Here is a 19638-nt window from a genome sequence, read left to right on the forward strand (position 1 = left end):
TGAACAGAGGGTTTGATATCTTACCCGCAGTTGCAACCAAAAGTTAAGTAAGTCGCGCCTCCCTCCGGTTGCATTGAAATATATTATTTCCACAATCGGAAACGCAATTCAAAGCTCAAGTATAATGAAAGGAAGCCGGTACAAGTCAATTCTCTGTGAATTCATGGCCTTTAGAGCTGATCACAACTTCCCAGCTAGCACTGTCTTCAGTCGAGAAGCGCTGCTGGAAATCACACCGGACGACGTCTGCCATTAGATGAATTATCGCGCTTTTGGGGACCGCAGTCCTACGGAAGACGCGAAGCCAGTGAACGCCCGGGCATCTACCTTGGAGTACGCTAAGAAAGCGATCTCCTCTTTCATGCCACGACGGACGGTCCCGTGGGATCCTATCCGTAATGAAGGTAACCCAACTCGATCGGAGGCCGTGAACGCAGTGATTAAGAAGGTGAAACGCAGTGAGGTTCGCAGAGAAGGAGTGCAGTCGGCAGCAAGGCGTCCGATCGAGTATGAAGAGTTCCTCAACCTACTCGAACAAGTCATTTCCAGAAAAACAAAGGGGGTGCTGAGGTATCTAGTATGTGCAGTGCTCACTATGCAATGGCATCTTATTGCTCGTATTGACGATATGATGAAGCTGCAGTTTGACAGCTTGTCCTGCAGTATTCAGCACCCAGGTACACTGACTTGCCAACTACGGTGGTCTAAAAACATTTCTGAAGAACGCGACGCACCAGAGCAAATTGTGCTAGGCAGTATGGATCCTCGCGTCTGTGTGCTTCTTAACATCGCTGTTCATGTGGAGATGACCGGAAAGACGTCATTATCATCTTACGTGTTTGGCAATCCACTGGATGGAGATCGCGTCGTCCGCCGCTTCATACAAGAAATCTTCGTTGGATCCACCTTCCACAAGCTGAAGCCAGGCAACCTGGGAACGCACAGCTTGCGAAAAGGTGCAGCTACTTACGGTAGCCGAAGTGGTCTACCTAAGGACTATGTTAATCGGCGTGGAAGGTGGCGTACAAGGAAGAGTGTTGTCGATGTGTACATTGACAACACTCAACCGTATCCAGACGCTGTAGCTGCCGGGGCATTGGCGGGGCCGCTTGGTCCTTGTCGCTACGTACTCAAGGACGGAGTACAGACTGTCACTGACGACGTGTTAATTCATCAAGTTGGGCCTGTGATTAAAGAGGCTATGAATGACGAGGTGGCACGTGTACTTGCACTGCCACTTATTTGGGCAAGTTTGGTGCCGCACGGAAGTTTCGATTACGAAGTCATACCGGCTGCGCTCAAGAAGCGCATTTTGCATGCCTACGTTAATGCTGGAGGAAATCCATCTATAAATGCGGTAGAGCGTGTACCCATCCATGTTGCTGGCGAGGGTGCGCAGCTTCAGCTCGTTGAAGTACGAGAAGACGCTGTCGAAAGCGGTGCTCTCGAACACACTAGCGGGGGCATTAGCGTGGATAGCACGCGTAAGGAGTTCGCATCAATTCACTCGCAGCTGTTCGGCATGCAGCGCCAGACAGCCAACGTTTTGAACGAGGTTCTTCGTCGCGCACTGAAACTCAACGCGACTACCAAAAGCTGTTGGCGGTGGTACGACGTATTGCGCTACAGCCTGTAGCCCGCATGATACATCCCCGACATGCAGTAGCGGCAGCTGCAGATGATGAAGAACAGTGTGCAGCAGAAGTCTTACACGCAAGGCTGTCTAAGCGACCGAAGGACCTGTACGAGCTTTGGGGGGAGTACCAGTTTGGTTTAAGCGGGTTGAAACCAGCCAAAGCCTTCACTGCAGCAGATCGCGGCGCCAACAAATTTGCGTATTCTCGTCGCAAGGTATTCTGGGACGCCGTTGCTACGTTTGTACGCTCGGGGTTCACCAGCGACGTTGCCATTGACAGAATTTACGCGGCCTATGGTCGGCAGCTCTCTGTCACTCGCATCCTTGCCGCCCTTCGCAATGACAAACACCAAGGTGGCCATCCATCTCTCCGTCTGTAGTTACAGCTAACGAAACTCACGAATGCACCTTATTGACCAATGACAGTGCGGTAGCTCGCTCAGTTGCACATTCAGTCGGTATTTATACAGTGCCCTTAAATCTTGATAAGTCAGTAATGCACTTACAATGCGCCGATTTCGTCATTTTCCCGTCCTTATTTATTATCGATTCTAGTTCTGATATTATATATGCCATACCTCAGGTTTTCCTATTTTTGGACTGAAGTTACGCCAGCCGACAGCTTCATCTCGTTGAAGTGGCAGAGGCAATAAATATCCGTCTTCGTTGCTGCACTGCACCTGCAGGTCTCAGTCCGCAGCTTTCTCCATAGCAGTTTCGTCGCGATCTTTTTCAAGCGATGGCGGCACGGGACGCTGTACTGTCGATGACTCCGCCGCCGCGTCGCGCATCTTGTGGCCAACAGACGGGAGAGGTGCATTTCAAAGACGGCAACGGTTGGTTCTACCACACAGTATCGGCCGCTACGCCTACGGAGAAGCGTAAGGCTCAGCTGTTCAAACAGGAGGCTGGTGAGCGCCAAAGTGACAGCGACAGCGACGATGACGCAGCGTCGCAGCAATACGCGTGGAGTGTGGGCTCCACGCGACGCCGAAGCAGCGTGGACAGCTCCGTACAGTTAGAGCGCACACGCGAGATTGCTGGTAACCTGCAGGACAGCATACTGGCTAGGATATCGACACTCCGAGCACTCTGTGACGAAGGATTTATCACGGAGGAGGAGTATGAACGGTATGCAAATAAAAAAATGGTTGGGGTCGATACTTTTATGTTGACGAGTGTTTAATATTGCTATGTAGACGCAAGTGTGTCATAGTGGACGAACTCACATTTTCATCGCTAGCACCGGCGTCAAGTACGCAGAATACAGTCACACAGAGGAGACGCATGTCATTTCGAAGGACGGAAGGTGCGAATAATTGCAACTTAAAAGTAAAAAAATATGTTTTTAACGGAGTTGTGTTGCAGGCTTACCACTCATTGTTCCGCACGCGCCGGACTTTCGGGAAATGAGTCCGGAACTAGCTATTAAACACGTATTCAACTACTCCATACGCCAATGGAGCAGCACGCAGGTGTTCATCAATCTGGACGAGACACCTTTTAGTAAAGGAAGTCTTCGGATAGTGTACCATTTGCAAGATCTGAGCACGGACAGCTCCGTGAGTTTGTCCAATAGTGGCTGCTATACAGATAGCTACGTGGCTAAGCTGGCTATCGACCCGGACGAAGACCCGCAGACGTATTTTAAAGACATCGAACTGCAGGCTCATTGCGCACATTACGCTCAAGTATATAACTCGTATACTCCACCCAAGCGTGTCGAATTCATCCCAGCTTGGGTGCTCGAGCTACCTGAGCGAAATGGTGCATTATGCGCAGTGGAGGCGTATATCCCGGGAGAATACCGCAAACACAACAACAATTTTGGGTCAGTGAGCGACGATGAACGCAACACGCCACAAGCTTTTTCTCACTTTACGTACGAAGCTTCGAATCACGAACTACTCGCTGTGGATATTCAGGGCGTGGGAGATCTGTATACAGACCCACAGATCCACACACTTAACGGCCACGACTTCGGTAAAGGCAACCTTGGAGTTCTCGGCTTCCAGAAGTTCCTCTCGTCGCATCGATGCAACTCCATTTGTCGCTATCTCAAGCTACCCGCAGTAAATCCAAAGTCTCGTCACGCTGACTCCGGCACTCTACCCGTTCAAGAAGTGATGAACCGAGATCGTGTACGACCTACACATTTCGACTCGCGACACTATTACGAGAACGCTCCAATGCTCCAGAAGTACGTGAGTCAGTGCCGCGAGATGGACAGCTCATATTCGGCTTCGTCTTCGAGTTGTTCCAAGCGATTCCGAGAACGCAACACTCGCCTACACTCTGGTTTTGCTCACTTCTGCAAGGTGCTGTTCTGTGGCTGCTAAATGTCCATACTCTCACTTTTCTCATTAAAAAAAACTTGTCTAAAAAGTAGGAGGCGTATCTACAGTAGTTCATCTTTAGAAATCAAACACAATTTCCACTAACCTACGCCGCTTTCTCACCGTACACAGCCTGGTTCACCAGCTCAAGTAGAGTATCCCCGAAAGTTTCCAATGAGAAGAGTTTTTGGGCACGAAGTCTGCCACACGCGCTCATTTCGACGACTTTGGTGCTGTTTTTAGGTCCACACAGCTTCGCCATGGCCTCTGCGAAAGCCTCTGGCTTCTGCTGACACAGAAATCCCGTCTCTCCATCAGCGATGGACTCTAACGGACCGCCAGAACTCACTGCGATAACAGGAGTACCACATGCCATGGCCTCGACAGGGACGATGCCGAAGTGCTCACGATCAGGTGTATACAGGATGCCATGAGCCTTGCGTAATAACTCAAGCTTCATGGAGTTTGAGACGGAAGTACGAAACTCTACATGCTCCTTAAGACCATGCTTCACAACCACAGCTTGGAGCTCGATGAGATGTTCCTTGTTCTCGGTATTTAGCGGGTCGTAACCTCCTGCCACGATAAGTTTAACACGCTGGAACTCATCGCTCGGCAGTCTGGTACGCAACTCCACGAGCGCTTCAATCGCTAGTGCCACATTCTTCTTACGCTCAAAGCGGTTCAGCGACACAAAAAGCCCTGAATCACGCTGTACGTCTGCCTCAGCGGTGGCTTCGTAAGCCTTTACATCTACCGGTGGGTAAAGGATGCCTAGCTTCTTCGAGCGGAGACGAGGGAAAACCTTCTGAAAGACTTCACGAGAGAACTTGCTGTTAGCTACGATGATATCTGACGCAGCGGTGGTGATCTCCTCCAAATAGTCCAATGGTATGCGATACATACGCTTCCAAGGCGAGTCGGAGCGGATGCAGAGAAGTTTGTCTGGGAAGTGGCCATAGAAGAGCACGGGCTTGCCTAGCGCACGCAAGAACGGGATAGAAATCGACACTTGGTCCACCACGAACACATCCACGTCGTTTATGTAGGATATGGCGATGCATAGTGTCACGAATAGTACGCGTACTACTGCGCAGAGCGCGTAGAGCTTGCCTAGGATCGTACGGGGTAGCCAATCGCCATGTACACGCACGTGAGCAGCCAGCGGTCCATCGCCACGTGTCTCTTCGAAGCAGTGGTTCACGTCGTGGTGGGCTGTGAACACGGTGACATGAGCACCACGTTGTTGCAGCGCCACCGCTGCGTTTACAACGAGGTTCTCAGCACCGCCGATACCGAAGTCAGGGTGTACGAATCCTACGCGAAGCTTTTTGGTCTCTTTCGATTGTCGAACAGGACGAGGAATCGAGCAGTTGAGACCACGAAAGAATCCCCAGACGACGAAGATGAGCACCAGGACCCACGGGGCCACGATGGCGGCCAGCGCCGGTGGAGGAGGAAGCGCCATAGGTCTTAATTTTGGCGAGGTTTTCACTATACCGGTAATATTAGTTATAATTACAACTGTTTCAGATTCTAAAAATCATTTATACAAAAAAATAGAACTTGAATTGAAAACGGTGATGTTTTACGATGACGAATCACCTCAGTAACATTGGAAAGCAGGAACGGGAGGGATGACGGTCGGATCCCAGCGACAGAAGTAGCCCTTCCATAGTCTGTAATACGAAGTAACGTAATTTAGTTTGAGCAACTTCAAAAGTGAGAATTTAGAATTGGATCGTACTTGATGTTCTTGGAGAGCGTGCTGGGAGACAACACGGTCGCCTGCTCGCTGGGTGCATACATGTGGTTCGTGAAGCGCTCGCTTTGAGTGTTGATCTCGCTCCAGACCGAGAACACTCGATGTTTAGCGAAAAAGTCCTTCCTATAATTGAAATGCAAAGAAAAATATTGTCAGATGCAAGTCAAGCAGCATAACTCACGAAAAGATACTCACCGTTGACGTTCGCAATCGAACATGAACGTGCCGAACTTGCACGAGTAAACATGATCCGCCAGCGTAAGTAGAAAGCTCTCGTTGAACTCGCACTCCGTCGGATACTGGCGAATGTATTGCCAAACACAATCCAACCACAGCAGAAACACGGGCGAACGTTGCTCGTTCGAGACGTCACTGCGAGCGTGGCCACTCCTTAGAGCAAACTGGTGTCCAAATGCACACCATTCCTTCTCAACGAGTATCTGGAACCCACGCAGAGTACGATAATACGGATCCAACATCAACTCAGCCAGCGCCACCATCTGCGCTGTACGGTCCCATCCATCGCTACAATGCGTTAACACGGACATACCATTGTGAACTGTGTGCGCCAACTCCACCGAAGCCTCCAAAACCAGACGCACGTGACGTAGCCAGCCAGAACTGTCGATACGTCCGTAAAAACTGCTCGACGTATCTTCGCTCGCACTCTTCTTAGGCTCAAAAGTCGCAGCTAAAGCGAGCTGCGACTGCCGAACCGAGTGAATGTTCTCGACGTTCATGAATATCAGTTTAGCGCCGCGATAGTTGCTGGAGATCTCGGTTCCTTTTCCCAACGCTTTATTACCCACAGCAGCCAATTGACTTCGCGCATCCATGATCACATAACGTCCGAACGCTTTCTTGTTGCTTGAGCAGCACGACAGCGTTACAAGCAGCTCGTCTTCTCCACTACGTGCAGATTTCAAGCCTACAAGCGGTTGACTCGACCGAACGATGGTGGCTCCATTCCCGCGATGAATCCAGCTCACCACAGGAAGACGTTGATGAGCTCGGAACGCAGCGGCTGCCTTGAGACGTACGTCCGAGATATCCGCAGGCACAATAAGGTGTCGCGGGTACGTCTCGCAGAGCGTGTACGTCACCGACTGGTCGATACAACGCAGATGTCCTGGAAAAGATAGTAATCCGATACGTTTGTACTCCTGACGAATGTCGAATTGCACTTCTTCGGATGGAGCCACAGTTGGAGCATACGCAAAGCAGAAAGCATCCAGCAAACTCTGTGGGAAAGCCAGAAAGCTCAAGCACTTGACAAGTTTGCTGTACTCGCTCTGGTCAGCGATAGACAAGCGTGCCACCTGTAGATCTTTGCAGCGAATCACGACTTTGAACGAGTCGTCTGGAGCGAAACCAAGAGCAACTTGCGCATTTTCCACCGAGAGCGTAGCAGCAGCTGTTGTAGAATTATCACGAGGATTGATACGGTCGATTGAGGTGATGGACAGCACCGGGATCTGCCAGTCAATTTCTCCTCGGCCAAGTAGACGCGTGAAGAAACATCGATAGTTCGTGATGAACAACTTCCCGCTGATGTAGTGAGATTGGCATGATCCGTCGTGGGAAAGCACCAGTCTCTGCATACTCGTCTCAACGTTGGCGTAACACAGCTCTCCGGGTAAAAATACAGGCAGAACCAGCTCAGATAATGCAGTTTCCGACCTCGGCGAGGACCCCGCAGCATCTGAAGATCCGATAGCTTCAGAACCATCCGAAACAGCAGCGTAGACGTCACTGCAATGGCAGAATCCAATGTATACCGGGCGGTTGATGAGTTGGAGACGACGCTTTACTTCTTCAGTCGTCACGCCTACAATTGGAACGCCATTGATGGACTGAAGCAGATCACCGAGACGCACTTTCCCACTAGCTTCGGCTTGTCCTACACCATCGGTAGCATTTGGGTCTCTTGTAAACGATTTCACTGCTAAACGATCGTCGTAAGGAGCTGCTGCTCCTGTCAATACAATGCCAAGCGAGCCTTCCTTAAACTGGACAACTTTCACTGAGCTAGATCCTTTATCAGAGTTGGCCACGTCACTGGCACTCTGTTGTTGCTCTTCGGCCATTGGATCTTGTAGAACTTTGGCGAAATTCATGAGTTCCACAGCGCGATTCTCTTCTCCGTCGAGTTCTTCTCCTTGATACGTACGCATGAGGAGCCGAAGACAGCCAGTGTTATCCGATTGACGTAACTCAGAGGACAATTGCAGCAGTCTCGCAACGCAGACATAACGCAGCAGTGGGAAGCCAGTCCAGTTCGTATCTTCGCTTTTACAGGCTAGCTTAGGTAATTGCAATAAATCGTTATCTGATTTGACAGTCATGTTGATCACTGGGAAAATAACGTCCGCTCGACTGTTGTCCAAGATCATGGCATCCCAGACCCACAGTAACTCTTTCAGTGCGTATTCGCGTGCAAAAAGAAGTCGGATCCACCTCAAGCAATACGTCTCTGGGACAATTTCCAAGTTTTGCAACTGGTAGTATAGCTGCGGGTCTTTCTGCTGCAATAGTTCGAATTGGATATGATGGCATAGTCGATGCAGTGCTGGTTGTGTTTCGTGTCCATTGCTGCTCTCACTCTCCTTTAGTGAGAAACTGGCAAATAGTCGCCTGCTGTCCTCATTATCACGTGCAGTGTTGCGTCTCGTCTTGATAATCTCGTAGAACGGTTTAAGGAACAACATGACGGCTTCAAACACCAAGAAAGTGTCCGCTTCTGGCTGATTCGGTAGGTTTTTGACCTGATCTTCCTCGGTGTTGCCCTCTTTGGTAGTCTGTAGGAAGGCGTAGAGTACTACGGCAACCACATCGTGCATGCCTTGACGGTAAGCTACATCCGGATGTAATCGACACCAGACGAAGAGTACGTGGCGCAGTGTGCTCAAGTACAATTCGTTTTGGAAGAAACTTTCGTTGCCTGCAGGGTACAGGCGCTCTAGATCTGTGTTGATCTCCTCTAGCAGCGTTTCGTCCGTGAAGTATTGGCTCCAACTTGAAGAATTGGCAGAAGGCGAGCCATTGGCAGCCGCGAAGGCAGTCAGCGGGTCAGTGATGCCAGTCGCGTCGATCTGAAACACCATGTGCTGCTTCAGACGCTCGTAGCGCTCACGCTGTGCTGCAAGCACATCGCCCTGCAGCCCAAACGCCGCTGCCCAGCGCGCTCCACGGCTCTCCATGATGGCTACAATTATACTGACGTACAAGCTGTAGTATTTATTACTTTAAGTATAATACTTTGACAGAGTCGCGAAAAGTAATACCGGCAGTGACTGATAGTAGCTTCAAGTATTTCTAACACTTTAATTTTCCCTGTACCGAGAACTAATGTCTACCTTAGTAGTACCAAAATTAAAATCTGGATACATGTATTAGGTTGATGTGACGTTCGAGCTAGTACTATTAATACATGATGTATCAATCAGATATTTAATCTGATCCGAATCAGATTTATTATCTTATAACAGCGGATCATTGTGCTGTACATGTATATTGTACAATACCTTCAAAATTGTGTTCAGAACACTATAATTCGTCAATACTATTGACTCAGCCTCAAAATGCTGAGTAGAGTGACGTCTTCGTCTGTGGCCCGTGGCTTCTCGACGCTCTCGTTCGGGGCGCTACCGCCTACTCCCAATCGTCGGGTGGTCGTAACTGGTCTGGGTGCTGTCACTCCGTTCGGCGTTGGCGTTTCGCGCTCTTGGGACGCGCTGCTAGACTCGCAATGTGCCATCGATGTATGAATCATCGCTGAAATGTGCTTTCCATTGATCCTTAACACCTAATTATCGTGGGTTGCAGACAGTTGACGCCCTTGCAGACACGGGGCTCAATTGCACCATTGGCGCGGCTGTCCCGCGAGGCGAAGGGGACGGGGCTTTCCGCACGAAAGACTGGGTGAACCTCAAGAACCTCCGCGCTCAAGAGCCAGACTTTATCGCGTTCACATTGGCAGCAGGTTAAGACGATCTGTGATGATGCTGTGTCGAGCTAGCGTTGATTGTGCTTTGGATGTTTTGCTACAATAGCTGACGAAGCTTTAAAGGACTCAGGATGGAGTCCTCACTCAGATGAGGAAAGAGAACGAGCGGTGGGTACTGCATTGCGTGTGATTGAAGAGGGTGTAGCTGACAGATAGGCTTCTGTTTGATAGGGTGTGGCTATCGGTGCTGGTATGGGGAATATTGCGGAGGTTATGGATGTTGGAAAGCTCATTCAGGACAAGGTACTGGCGGTCGATTTGTTGCTGACACGTGAATTTGTATTCTGATTGACTGAATCATATCTCGCAGAAATACCGTCGTGTATCGCCGTTCTTCATCACGCGAATTCTCATTAATCTGGCGGCAGGTCACGTGAGCATTGAACATGGACTAAAGGTTCGGCTGTGAATTGTGTCGGAAGTGGTCTGATGCCAGATATCTAATCGTATGCTGGTGTAGGGACCGAATCATTCTTGTGTCACGGCATGTGCCACGGGTAGCCACAGTATTGGCGACGCTACGAGTTTAATCCGACACGGAAACCCCTGACGTGATGGTGCAGGTGGCACCGAGGCTTCTTCTCAATGAGAATTTCCAAGGTGCGCTTTCTTGCGTGCACAGGCTTTATCAACAAAGGTGGGGCAGTGCGGCATTATATAAGGAATCAGTCTGCATGTGCTGACGTTTGTCTTGTGCACTTGAATAGTTCAACGGTCGCCCACAAGAAGCCTCCAGGCCTTTCGACTCGCAACGCGACGGATTTGTCATGGGGGAAGGTGCTGGTGTTGTTGTCCTGGAGGTATATACTTTGCAATACTTAAGCTGTCGTGAGGGATTATTAGACAATTCAACCGTTTGGTCTGCTGTGTTAAATGAAGGAATACGAGCATGCCAAGAAACGTGGAGCTAAGATCTATGCTGAGGTACGGGGCTACGGTCTCAGTGGTGACAGTAACCACATTACGGCTCCTCTGGAAACTGGAGATGGCGCTCGACGAGCCATGCAGTCAGCAATCGCCCAGTCTGGTCTTGCCTTGTCTGATATCGGCTACATCAACGCACACGCGACGTCAACGCCACTGGGTGATCGCGCTGAGAATGCCGCCGTGAAAGAACTCTTCGGCGAACATGCTAATCAGCTAGCAATGTCATCGACCAAGGTACACTTTACAAGACATACACAACCTGTGTTGGATGTGCTGACTTTCCACTTGGTAATTAGGGAGCTATTGGCCACTTGCTTGGTGCTGCTGGCGCCGTGGAGGCGATTTTTTCGATCAAGGCTCTGCACCACGTAAGCTTATCATTATCTTAATTCATTTATCTGCTCCACTAACGTTTTTTTTTTTGCTGAAATCAGAACGTAATGCCTCCTACACTGAATTTAACGGAGACTACAGAGGAATTCACGTTGAATTACGTCCCGAACCAGCCGCAAGAAAAGGAATTACGCGCAGTTCTCACGAACTCGTTCGGTTTCGGAGGAACAAACGCCAGTCTCTTGTTTGCCAAATAGGAGCAACATGTTGCTTTCTCTAAAGTTTTCCAGTACTTTTAGGTTTGGTAGCGAGAAACTGTCTTCTCTGCTGGGTCGTATTTGTCTGCTATTACATCACGCGACGTGCTACCAAAAGATTCCTTTCTGTCGGAAATTTCAGCTTGCATCCGCGAATGAGGTAGTGGAAGGTACGCGTAGCTACTGCTCCGGTACTCCTCCACCTTCTTTCGCGCCATCTATAAAGGTAAACCACACATCAGAATGGTTCATGCAGCTAAACAAACCTGGTCAAGCACCTACCGTGGCTTCACGCTCCATCCGCGATCTCTCGAGTGTCATCCTCTCCAATGCTGTACGGAGCTCACGCTCTTGTCTGTAGAATTGTTGTTGTTTCGAGAGCGCCCCTGTGAGTTGGGCACTTAGCTCCGACACTTTGCGGTCGCTATCATCACATGCATGTTCCTGCTCCAGGAGTAGCTCCTTTGCATCATTCAGATCTCTGGTTAGCTGCTGGACCTGCAGTGTCAGAACGGAGCACTTGGCGTCTGTTTCCTGTCGACTCTTGTCCACACGCTTTCTCTCCTCCTTGAGAGACTGCATCCTTGCTTTCAAGCTCTCGACTTCTGCAATCAAACGCACTTCGCTACGCTCCCGTTCGCTACGAGAGCGGTCCAGCACTGACGCGGCTTCTTTCTTGGCCAGAGACAACTTGTACTCCAGTTCAGCAGCTTGGGCTTTCAGATCTCGATTCTGTTGATGCAGTATCTCGAACTCATTCGTAAACCGGTTGGCACAATCCGCCTTGACCTTATTCAGCTGGTCGTTCAGTAGCTGCACTTTCCGGTGCTGCTCTTCGCTTTCGTCTTTTGCTTCACGTGCCTCAGTACGACGCATTTCCAGCTCTCGCTCCATCAAACTCACTCGTTCCTGTATAGATACGTTAACCACGTCGGTTCTTGTTAAACCATGAGAATATCCACCTGAAAAAGTACGTACGCCCAACTCTTGTCCTCGATCCCGGAATTCAGCTCGCAGCTTTGTTAGTGCGTCTTCTTTTGTTCGAATCCTCTCGAGGTATTCAGCTTCCAGGTGACTAGACTGTGTATCACGACGCCAACGTAGCTTTAGTGATCAGCGTTTAGTGACGATAAGAGCTACAGTGCCGTACCATATCGCGAGCTTCTTCAGCTGTTGCAGCACGCTCGCTTAGATGCTGGAGTTTCTTCTGCAACACCAAGAGTCCAACAGTTAGAAGCAATGCTGCTTGTGAAGGTTGTACAGAGTTAAAATACCTCGAACGCGATGCTTGCATCCTTAGCACGGCGAATTGAGTCTGCCAGTTTCTTCTCTGCCTCCTTATGGTTCCTTGTCGTCACCTCAATTCTGGATCGTACATCTGCGAGCTCAGCGTTTAGAGACTGAATCTCTTGTTCTCGACTGCTCATGTCCGCCTCGTGTTTGCGAGCTACAGTGTTCAAACTCTCCTCTTGCGTCTTCATGTGATCTGCAGCTTGTTGTCGAAGTCGCTCCAATAGTCGGACAATCTCCCGTCGACTTTGCAGCTCACGAGCAGCCACCTATCCCAACGAGGCACACAACCTTGCAGTTAGGTAAATTGCTATCCTGTTGTTGAAATGAGGTATTCAAACCTCTTCTTTCTCCAGAATGGCTTCCTCAACCTTCGCTTTACATTCCGATTCCATCTACAACAGTGCACACAGAGCGTTAGAGCGTCAACTATTCGCCTAGATGAAGTGATGTACACTCTTACCTCAGCAACTGCGTCTTCTCTTGCGCAGTACTGAGTAAGCTGCTTTTCCATACTGTTAAGAACGTTCAGCATGCCCTCACAGTCTTGCCGTACACCATCTAGCTCGCCTTGCAGTCCGTTATTTCGTTCTTGTAAGTCATCGACAGTTTTCTCTTTCTTCTCGAGTGCATTTGTCAGCTCGCGTAGACGCACACACACGTTTTGATAGCGTGTGGAGAAGGCTTCGTCTTTGCGCTCGTTGCTTCTCTTCATCTTCTCCATCATGTCTTCGTATTCGCTAAGCTGGGTTTCTAGATCGCCGCGTTCTTTGCGAACTGCCTCTGTTTGTTCCGTCAGCGACTCCTTCACGCTCTCCAGCTGCGCGATCGACGCTGCATAGTGTTGTAGCTGTCGTTCGCAGTGTGTCTTCTCCTCTCGAACTTGTGAGCAAGCGTCACGCAGCTCCTGCAGTGCGAGGGTAGCTTCGTTGAAGTTCTGCCCCATAATCTGCAATTGCTGGTCTCTGTCGATGATCTCTTTCTTCATGGCGCCCATCTCGTCGTCTTGAAGAGAAACTTGCTCCATTAGCATATTGTTCTCAGCCATCAACACGTCAATACGCTCGTTGATCTCCTGTAAATACTCTCCGTTCTCGTGCACGTTCATGAAGTCTTCGTGCATGTCTCTGGGCTCATTTTGCATCCGGAGCACCATCTTCTCCCCCGCCACCTCCAGTTCTCTACAATTACGTCGTAAAACTTAGTCACCGCCCCCCAAACTCTCACCTCTGTTGCCTTACTGTCTCAGTGTAGTGTTCTCTCTGGCGAGTCCCTCGGCTCGCGACGCCACGCGGTCCATCGCTTTCTTGTTGTCTAGTAGTGATGTCTCCTGCAGTGATTCTCCTTAAAGTTAATAAATCCACGTATACTTCTAAGCTACACTATACTCACCAGCTCCTGGATTTTGAGATCGTAGGCCTGTAGCAAAGGGTTCGTGTACTCGGAGGCTGTTAGCCAAGGAGCCAAGCGCTCGTGTGGATCCTCGTCACTTTGAGTTGCGTCTGCTAGTGTTTTTAGCTTCTCCAGCTCTCCGTAGCGCTGTAACAGGCCGCGTAGTTGCACTAGCAATCGCTCTGCATACCCTCGGAGGAAGTCTCTCTCATCTGCGAGTCGTGCGCTCTCCACACAGCAGCCAGAAATGCACGCAGACGGAGGTAATGTGGGTCCAGCAGGTTTCAGATTAGGTTCAGGCTTTGGAGGTGCCTGCAGCCGCCCCTGCGTCTCCAGACGACGCGAACGCTCCGCTTGAGGCCCGCCATCGTCCATACTTCAAATTGAGTTGGCGTCTTTTCAAGATTACATTTATGTGACATACATTAAATATACTCCATTATTAAATATAAGATATAAGAGACCTGTAGAATGATGTGTTGTCACTGTGTCAATTATGTGCATATGGTGTTCAATGTGGAATTATCTACTGGTGCCTGTTTCATTCGGGGAGTAGCCGAAGTGTCAATCAAATCAAAGAGCAAAAATGCCGACCGTGGGGGTGAAGCGCGACGAGCTGTTCGCGGCCATGGGCCAGACGTACACGGACGAAGAGTTCGACGTGTTGTGCTTCGAGTTCGGCATTGAACTGGACGACGTAACGAGCGAGAAGCAGCTCAAGCAGCGCGAGACAAAGGGCCAAGGCAAGGACCACTCGGAGCACTCGGACGCTGTGCTCTACAAGATCGACGTCCCCGCCAACCGTTACGATCTGCTCTGCGTCGAGGGAATTGCACGTGCACTGCGTATTTTCCTAGAGAAGGAACGCCCGCCTGTCTACACGCTGACGCCCCGTGCCGAGGGTGCTCACAGCATCACGGTCAAGCCCAACACGAAGGTGGGTTGACAATGCATTGGGTTTATTAATATTATTAGCTGTTTAATACTGTTATTGTAGCTTGTACGCCCGTACGTAGTGTCGGCTGTGCTGCGTGACGTCACGTTCACACAGGAGCGCTACGACAGCTTCATCGACCTGCAGGACAAGCTCCACCAGAACATCTGCCGTCGCCGTACACTTGTGGCTATCGGCACACACGATTTGGACACTATTGAAGGTCCTTTCACCTACAATGTACGTGAATTTAGGTGGGGTATCGACAATTTAAAGAAAATTTTGTAACCATTCTATTATTTAGGCACTGCCTCCGAACGAAATCAGCTTTATCCCGCTGAGCCAAACCAAGGAGTTTGAAGCCAAGGAACTACTGGATTTCTACCGCACCAACCCGGAAGTCAAGCATATCAAGCCGTACACGGATATTATCTACGACTCGCCTGTGTACCCTGTGATCACGGACAAGAACGGCGTAGTCTTGTCGCTGCCGCCCATTATCAACGGCGAACACTCCAAGATCTCGTTGGACACGAAAAACGTCTTCATTGAGTGCACAGCCACGGATATTACCAAGGCCAAGGTCGTACTTAACACGATGATCGCCATGTTCTCCGAGTACTGCGCCAAGCCTTTCACGGTGGAGCCTGTGCAGATCAACTATGAGGACCAAAGCGTGAACGAGAACGAGCTGACGCCCAACCTCAGTGAGCGCCCGGTCGAAGTGCAGATCAAGAACATCTACTCGATGTTGTTCGGCAAGGGGGAGCCTGTTAACTTGGACGTGGACCGGATCTGCAAGCTGTGCGACAAGATGCAGCTGGACGCTAAGCCCTCAGGTAACGGCAAGACGATTATTGCTGAGGTTCCTATCACCCGGTCGGACATTCTACACCCCGTGGATGTGATCGAGGACGTTGGCATCGCTTACGGCTTCAACAATATCCCGCTTACGATCCCTCAGACGCAGACTATTGGTATGGCTCAGCCGCTTAACAAACTAGGCGACCATCTTCGCGATGAAATCAGCCGTGCCGGCTACATCGAGCTGCTGACTCACGGCTTGTGCTCGCACAAGGAAAACTTCGAGTACCTGAACCGCGAGGACGACGGTCACTCGGCTGTTGTGCTGTCCAACCCGGCTACTGTGGAGTTCGAGGTTGTGCGTACGTCAATGTTGCCGGGTGTGTTGAAGACCATTCAGAACAACAAGGCTATGTCGATCAAGGAAGGGCTGAAGCTGTTCGAGATCTCGGACGTCGTCGTGATTGACGACAACACGGACGTCGGAGCCAAGAACGTGCGTCGTATCTGCGCCGCGTACACTGGCCCGACTGATGGTTTCGAGGTTATTCACGGTCTCGTTGACCGCATCATGCAGTTGATGGGTATCCCGTCTGCGCTGGAGATGCCTGCGGGCACAAAGGAGTACTACACCATCACGCCCGCGGAGGAGCGTACTTACTTCCCCAACCGTTGTGCGTACGTGACTCTACAGAAGGAGGATGCTAAGCCTCTGCGTCTTGGTACGTTCGGTGTGCTGCACCCACAGGTGCTGAAGAACTTCGATCTGCTCAACCCCACATCCGTTCTGGAGATGGACTTGGAGCCTCTGGTTTAAAGCTCGACGGTATCAACACTAGGAGAGAAGCAGGAAGGATATACGCGGTGTCAAAAGATGGCGACATCGCACGAGAGGAGTAGACAGCCAATAGCTGGGCCCATTGGTAGCAACAGGATGGGCGAGGTAATGCGATGTGATGCGAATCCAATGTTGACTTGTGTGCGCTCGACTTGATCTAGAGATAAACCTCTATAAATATGTAGGTCAAGCAGGCGAACAAAGGTAAGCGAAAATAGCTCGAGGAAGCTTGGACTTTGGTATTGGTCTCAGTACTGCAGAGCATCATTCGCTGTCGCCATGGACGGGGACACTCTGGATCGTGAATTGGCCTCGCTCGCCGACACTATCACTGTGAGCAACCCTATCACTTTTGGGCAAAAGTCTTCATGGTACGGATTCATTGCACGAGTTGGCAAACTGGGATGTGGATGTCTTAACTTATGTTGTTGTTGTAGGCGTACAGCACAAAAAGATGCCGAATTGATGGCAAACCATGAAAGCGAATTTGCTAAGACGCTCCCAAAGAAGTTTGTGCTGACGGAACTTCGCGATGCCAAAGGCGACTTTGCAGTTGTAGCTAATGCTGCAAAGAACCCGATGCAGCCACTACGCCCTAGTTTGCTACTTAACGAAGATGGCAGTAGAAGCAAAGCCAGTGGTAGTGCAAGTATCTCGGGCGATCCTCCACCCAGAGCAGCGTTAATGACGCCGCCATCACGCGTACCAATCGCTAAGCGAATCCACATGGACGGTATCCTACGTGGTGTTCCTGGCAGCACCGAAGCGATCAGTACCATTCAGCAGCGAGCTTTTGTGTATGACAACGAGATGAGCAACATGAACCGCGATAAGGACACAAGTCACCACCGAAAGCGAGATGCTTATTCTGAATATGTGGAGGCTCGTGCGCGATTTAGCAAGATGCACAGCGTGAACTGAAGCAGAATTACAAACGGTGATAGAGCAAAAGCAAGGCGTATTTTAATGCACCCTGCTTAGCCCTTTCGTGATACAGAACACTTAAGCCAAACAGATCCAACATATTTATTTCCCAAAGATGACACTCGATTTTGTCACTAATACCAAACTAAAACTGTGTTTTGTCAATCGGCCTAATAGGCGACACTTGCGTTTTAAAGTCCAGTCCTCTTGGTAAGGTAATAAATTTGGGGTTTCAGGTTGTGGCAAAAATAAGACGTCCTCAGCTCCTTAACCATTTAGCGGGACTAGATCGATTCACCGCTTGTACTTGAAGTAGAACTCAGCTACTATTTAAACCACCCATACGTACTGGGCAATGCTTGCCAGCATTGTACTCGTCATTAGTCGCTTAAGTGCAATGCTGGACCTGCTGTCGTTGGCTTCGACAAAAATCAGCTTCACTCGTTTCGAATTCGCCAACGCACCATTCAACAATCCGACTCCTTCCAGAAAACCCGCAGCATCAACCCCATTAACAGGATGCTTTGACTTGGCCGTAAGTGTAACGGGCCAGGTATTTACTCGCTACTTGCTTACACTATAGTGTTGAGGAAGCTCGCAATAGGACGACTGAGTCTTAGGTTTAAGGTCTGACTTTATTTTAGGACCAAGGCCACAGCCGTGGCCACTCAAATACACGTCAGATGTCCAATTGGCTAATAATGGGTCTGGCTCCCCATATATCAGCCAATGGCATGACAGCATTTCAGCACACGCTAGTCGTGTGCTGATGCACCTACTTATGTAAAGAAATCTACCTACTTATGTAATGAAGGGGCCCATTACATTACCCCCCTCTTAAAGTTGCACTTACGCAACATAAGCGCTGATGAAGAACATTGGAGAAGACTGCTGGAACGGCGGAGACAGCGGCGACACTCGCGACATCAAGCCACTGGCGTATCAACAAGAGACACCACGCTCGGCAGCGAGCGTGCTGAGCGAGAAGCCATCTCAGACAACAGCTTGGAGGCCACCGTCGCTGGCGCTGGTGTCGACACACGTGGGCTTCGAGGCACCAGGTGAGGTTCTGGTGGAGTGAAGCTTGGACCTTTGAAATTGTACTGAGGCGCATAAAAATCTCTGAGACGTCGTGTCCGAGCATGTAACGGAGCATGCTCACGCGCAGTACGCGTGAGTTCGATTCCCACGGAGATCAAACTCCGCGACAAGTGCACGACCAAGTGTTTTTGCAAGGAAACGCTGGCACGATGATCACCACAGACGCAAAGACGGAGCGCCGACTGGAGACTTCCTTGTGCTTGGGGATACGCTCATCGTGGAACGTCCACGATGTTCTAGCAGACACGAGGATCACGAAGACAGCGCACGAGGTACCTGAGACCGCGAATACGGGGACGACAGCCACTTCACTCAGTTGACTGAGCGACGATGTGCGACTGCACAACGTACGGAGAAGTATCCTGTAGACCCAGGCGACTGCGACATCGGAATATAGGTGACCTGCGAGCTGGGGTTTCACTCGTCGTGGAACCTCGCGTCACTCACTCACTCACTCACTCACTCACTTGTTCACTCGGCTTACTCACCGAGTGGCTCAGCGGTACAGTGCCGAGTTCTCGTGTAGCTGGTCACCGGTTCGATCCCGCCGTCGACTCCAGTTTTCTTCTTAATAATCACGGCGAGGCCTCCGTGTATACGCGGAGGCTGGTCGCCTTCTTCACCGCGGGTATCAGCACCCGGCTCACTCACGCTTCGGAACGTGAGTGTCTTCTCGTATTCGTTCACGATGTCGGGAACGTCTTCCCGCAAGCGACTGCGCGGCTCCCAAGTATCTTCACCTGGGGAGAGTCCCAGCCAACGCGCGCGATAGTGTTGTTCCTTGTCCCGCAGGGCACGACCCTGTGGAAACGCTTCAGTGTGACGGTCAAGGGTACCATGACTTTGGCGAAAGTCGTGGTCGACGATTCGCTCAACGATCCAACGCTGAGCGCCCGAAGAGTCGATCAAAGGAGGAGGACCATCTCGCTGGAAAGTTGCCGCGTCACTCGAGGACGAATCAGTGTCCGGGATCTCGGATGGATGGTATTTCTTTAAACGTCCGACGTAGAACGTCGGATGTAGCCGTAGTGTCGAAGGAATATCCAGAGTGTAAGCGTCACCAATGGTCTTGATCACCGTAAACGGCCCAATAAA

General features: G+C 50.4%; 7 protein-coding genes across 7 annotated transcripts; 5 read left to right on the forward strand and 2 right to left on the reverse strand.

The window, feature by feature from the left end:
- Window positions 1-256: 256 nt before the first annotated feature.
- Window positions 257-2016, forward strand: PITG_00297 (uncharacterized protein; the record flags this gene model as incomplete). The annotated part of the gene is made up of 4 exons (XM_002908869.1): window positions 257-404; window positions 723-956; window positions 1362-1615; window positions 1729-2016. 4 exons carry the CDS (start codon window positions 257-259, stop codon window positions 2014-2016), a joined length of 924 nt encoding a protein of 307 aa, XP_002908915.1.
- Window positions 2017-2354: 338 nt separating this feature from the next.
- On the forward strand, window positions 2355-3734 carry PITG_00298 (uncharacterized protein; the record flags this gene model as incomplete). The annotated part of the gene is made up of 4 exons (XM_002908870.1): window positions 2355-2767; window positions 2836-2945; window positions 3005-3619; window positions 3721-3734. 4 exons carry the CDS (start codon window positions 2376-2378, stop codon window positions 3732-3734), a joined length of 1131 nt encoding a protein of 376 aa, XP_002908916.1.
- A 344-nt stretch (window positions 3735-4078) lies between these two features.
- On the reverse strand, window positions 4079-8937 carry PITG_00299 (alpha-1,3-mannosyltransferase, putative; the record flags this gene model as incomplete). Its single annotated transcript, XM_002908871.1, has 4 exons — window positions 4079-5444; window positions 5720-5860; window positions 5933-6242; window positions 6288-8937. 4 exons carry the CDS (start codon window positions 8935-8937, stop codon window positions 4079-4081), a joined length of 4467 nt encoding a protein of 1488 aa, XP_002908917.1.
- A 364-nt stretch (window positions 8938-9301) lies between these two features.
- Window positions 9302-11260, forward strand: PITG_00300 (3-oxoacyl-[acyl-carrier-protein] synthase, mitochondrial precursor; the record flags this gene model as incomplete). The annotated part of the gene is made up of 11 exons (XM_002908872.1): window positions 9302-9498; window positions 9563-9719; window positions 9790-9851; window positions 9915-9986; window positions 10054-10140; window positions 10204-10249; window positions 10334-10380; window positions 10451-10543; window positions 10623-10904; window positions 10967-11038; window positions 11105-11260. 11 exons carry the CDS (start codon window positions 9319-9321, stop codon window positions 11258-11260), a joined length of 1254 nt encoding a protein of 417 aa, XP_002908918.1.
- A 270-nt stretch (window positions 11261-11530) lies between these two features.
- PITG_00301 (uncharacterized protein) lies at window positions 11531-14317 on the reverse strand (the record flags this gene model as incomplete). Its single annotated transcript, XM_002908873.1, has 7 exons — window positions 11531-12169; window positions 12411-12467; window positions 12535-12819; window positions 12892-12945; window positions 13014-13731; window positions 13792-13880; window positions 13943-14317. The coding sequence occupies 7 exons, from the start codon at window positions 14315-14317 to the stop codon at window positions 11531-11533; spliced, it is 2217 nt and encodes a 738-aa protein (XP_002908919.1).
- Window positions 14318-14480: 163 nt separating this feature from the next.
- On the forward strand, window positions 14481-16497 carry PITG_00302 (phenylalanyl-tRNA synthetase beta chain; the record flags this gene model as incomplete). The annotated part of the gene is made up of 3 exons (XM_002908874.1): window positions 14481-14879; window positions 14940-15116; window positions 15181-16497. 3 exons carry the CDS (start codon window positions 14529-14531, stop codon window positions 16495-16497), a joined length of 1845 nt encoding a protein of 614 aa, XP_002908920.1.
- Window positions 16498-16797: 300 nt separating this feature from the next.
- Window positions 16798-17439, forward strand: PITG_00303 (uncharacterized protein; the record flags this gene model as incomplete). The annotated part of the gene is made up of 2 exons (XM_002908875.1): window positions 16798-16889; window positions 16956-17439. The coding sequence occupies 2 exons, from the start codon at window positions 16798-16800 to the stop codon at window positions 17437-17439; spliced, it is 576 nt and encodes a 191-aa protein (XP_002908921.1).
- Between the last annotated feature and the right edge of the window lie 2199 nt (window positions 17440-19638).

Source organism: Phytophthora infestans, genomic scaffold (assembly GCF_000142945.1).
Source record: "Phytophthora infestans T30-4 supercont1.1 genomic scaffold, whole genome shotgun sequence".
NCBI lineage: Eukaryota > Oomycota > Peronosporomycetes > Peronosporales > Peronosporaceae > Phytophthora > Phytophthora infestans.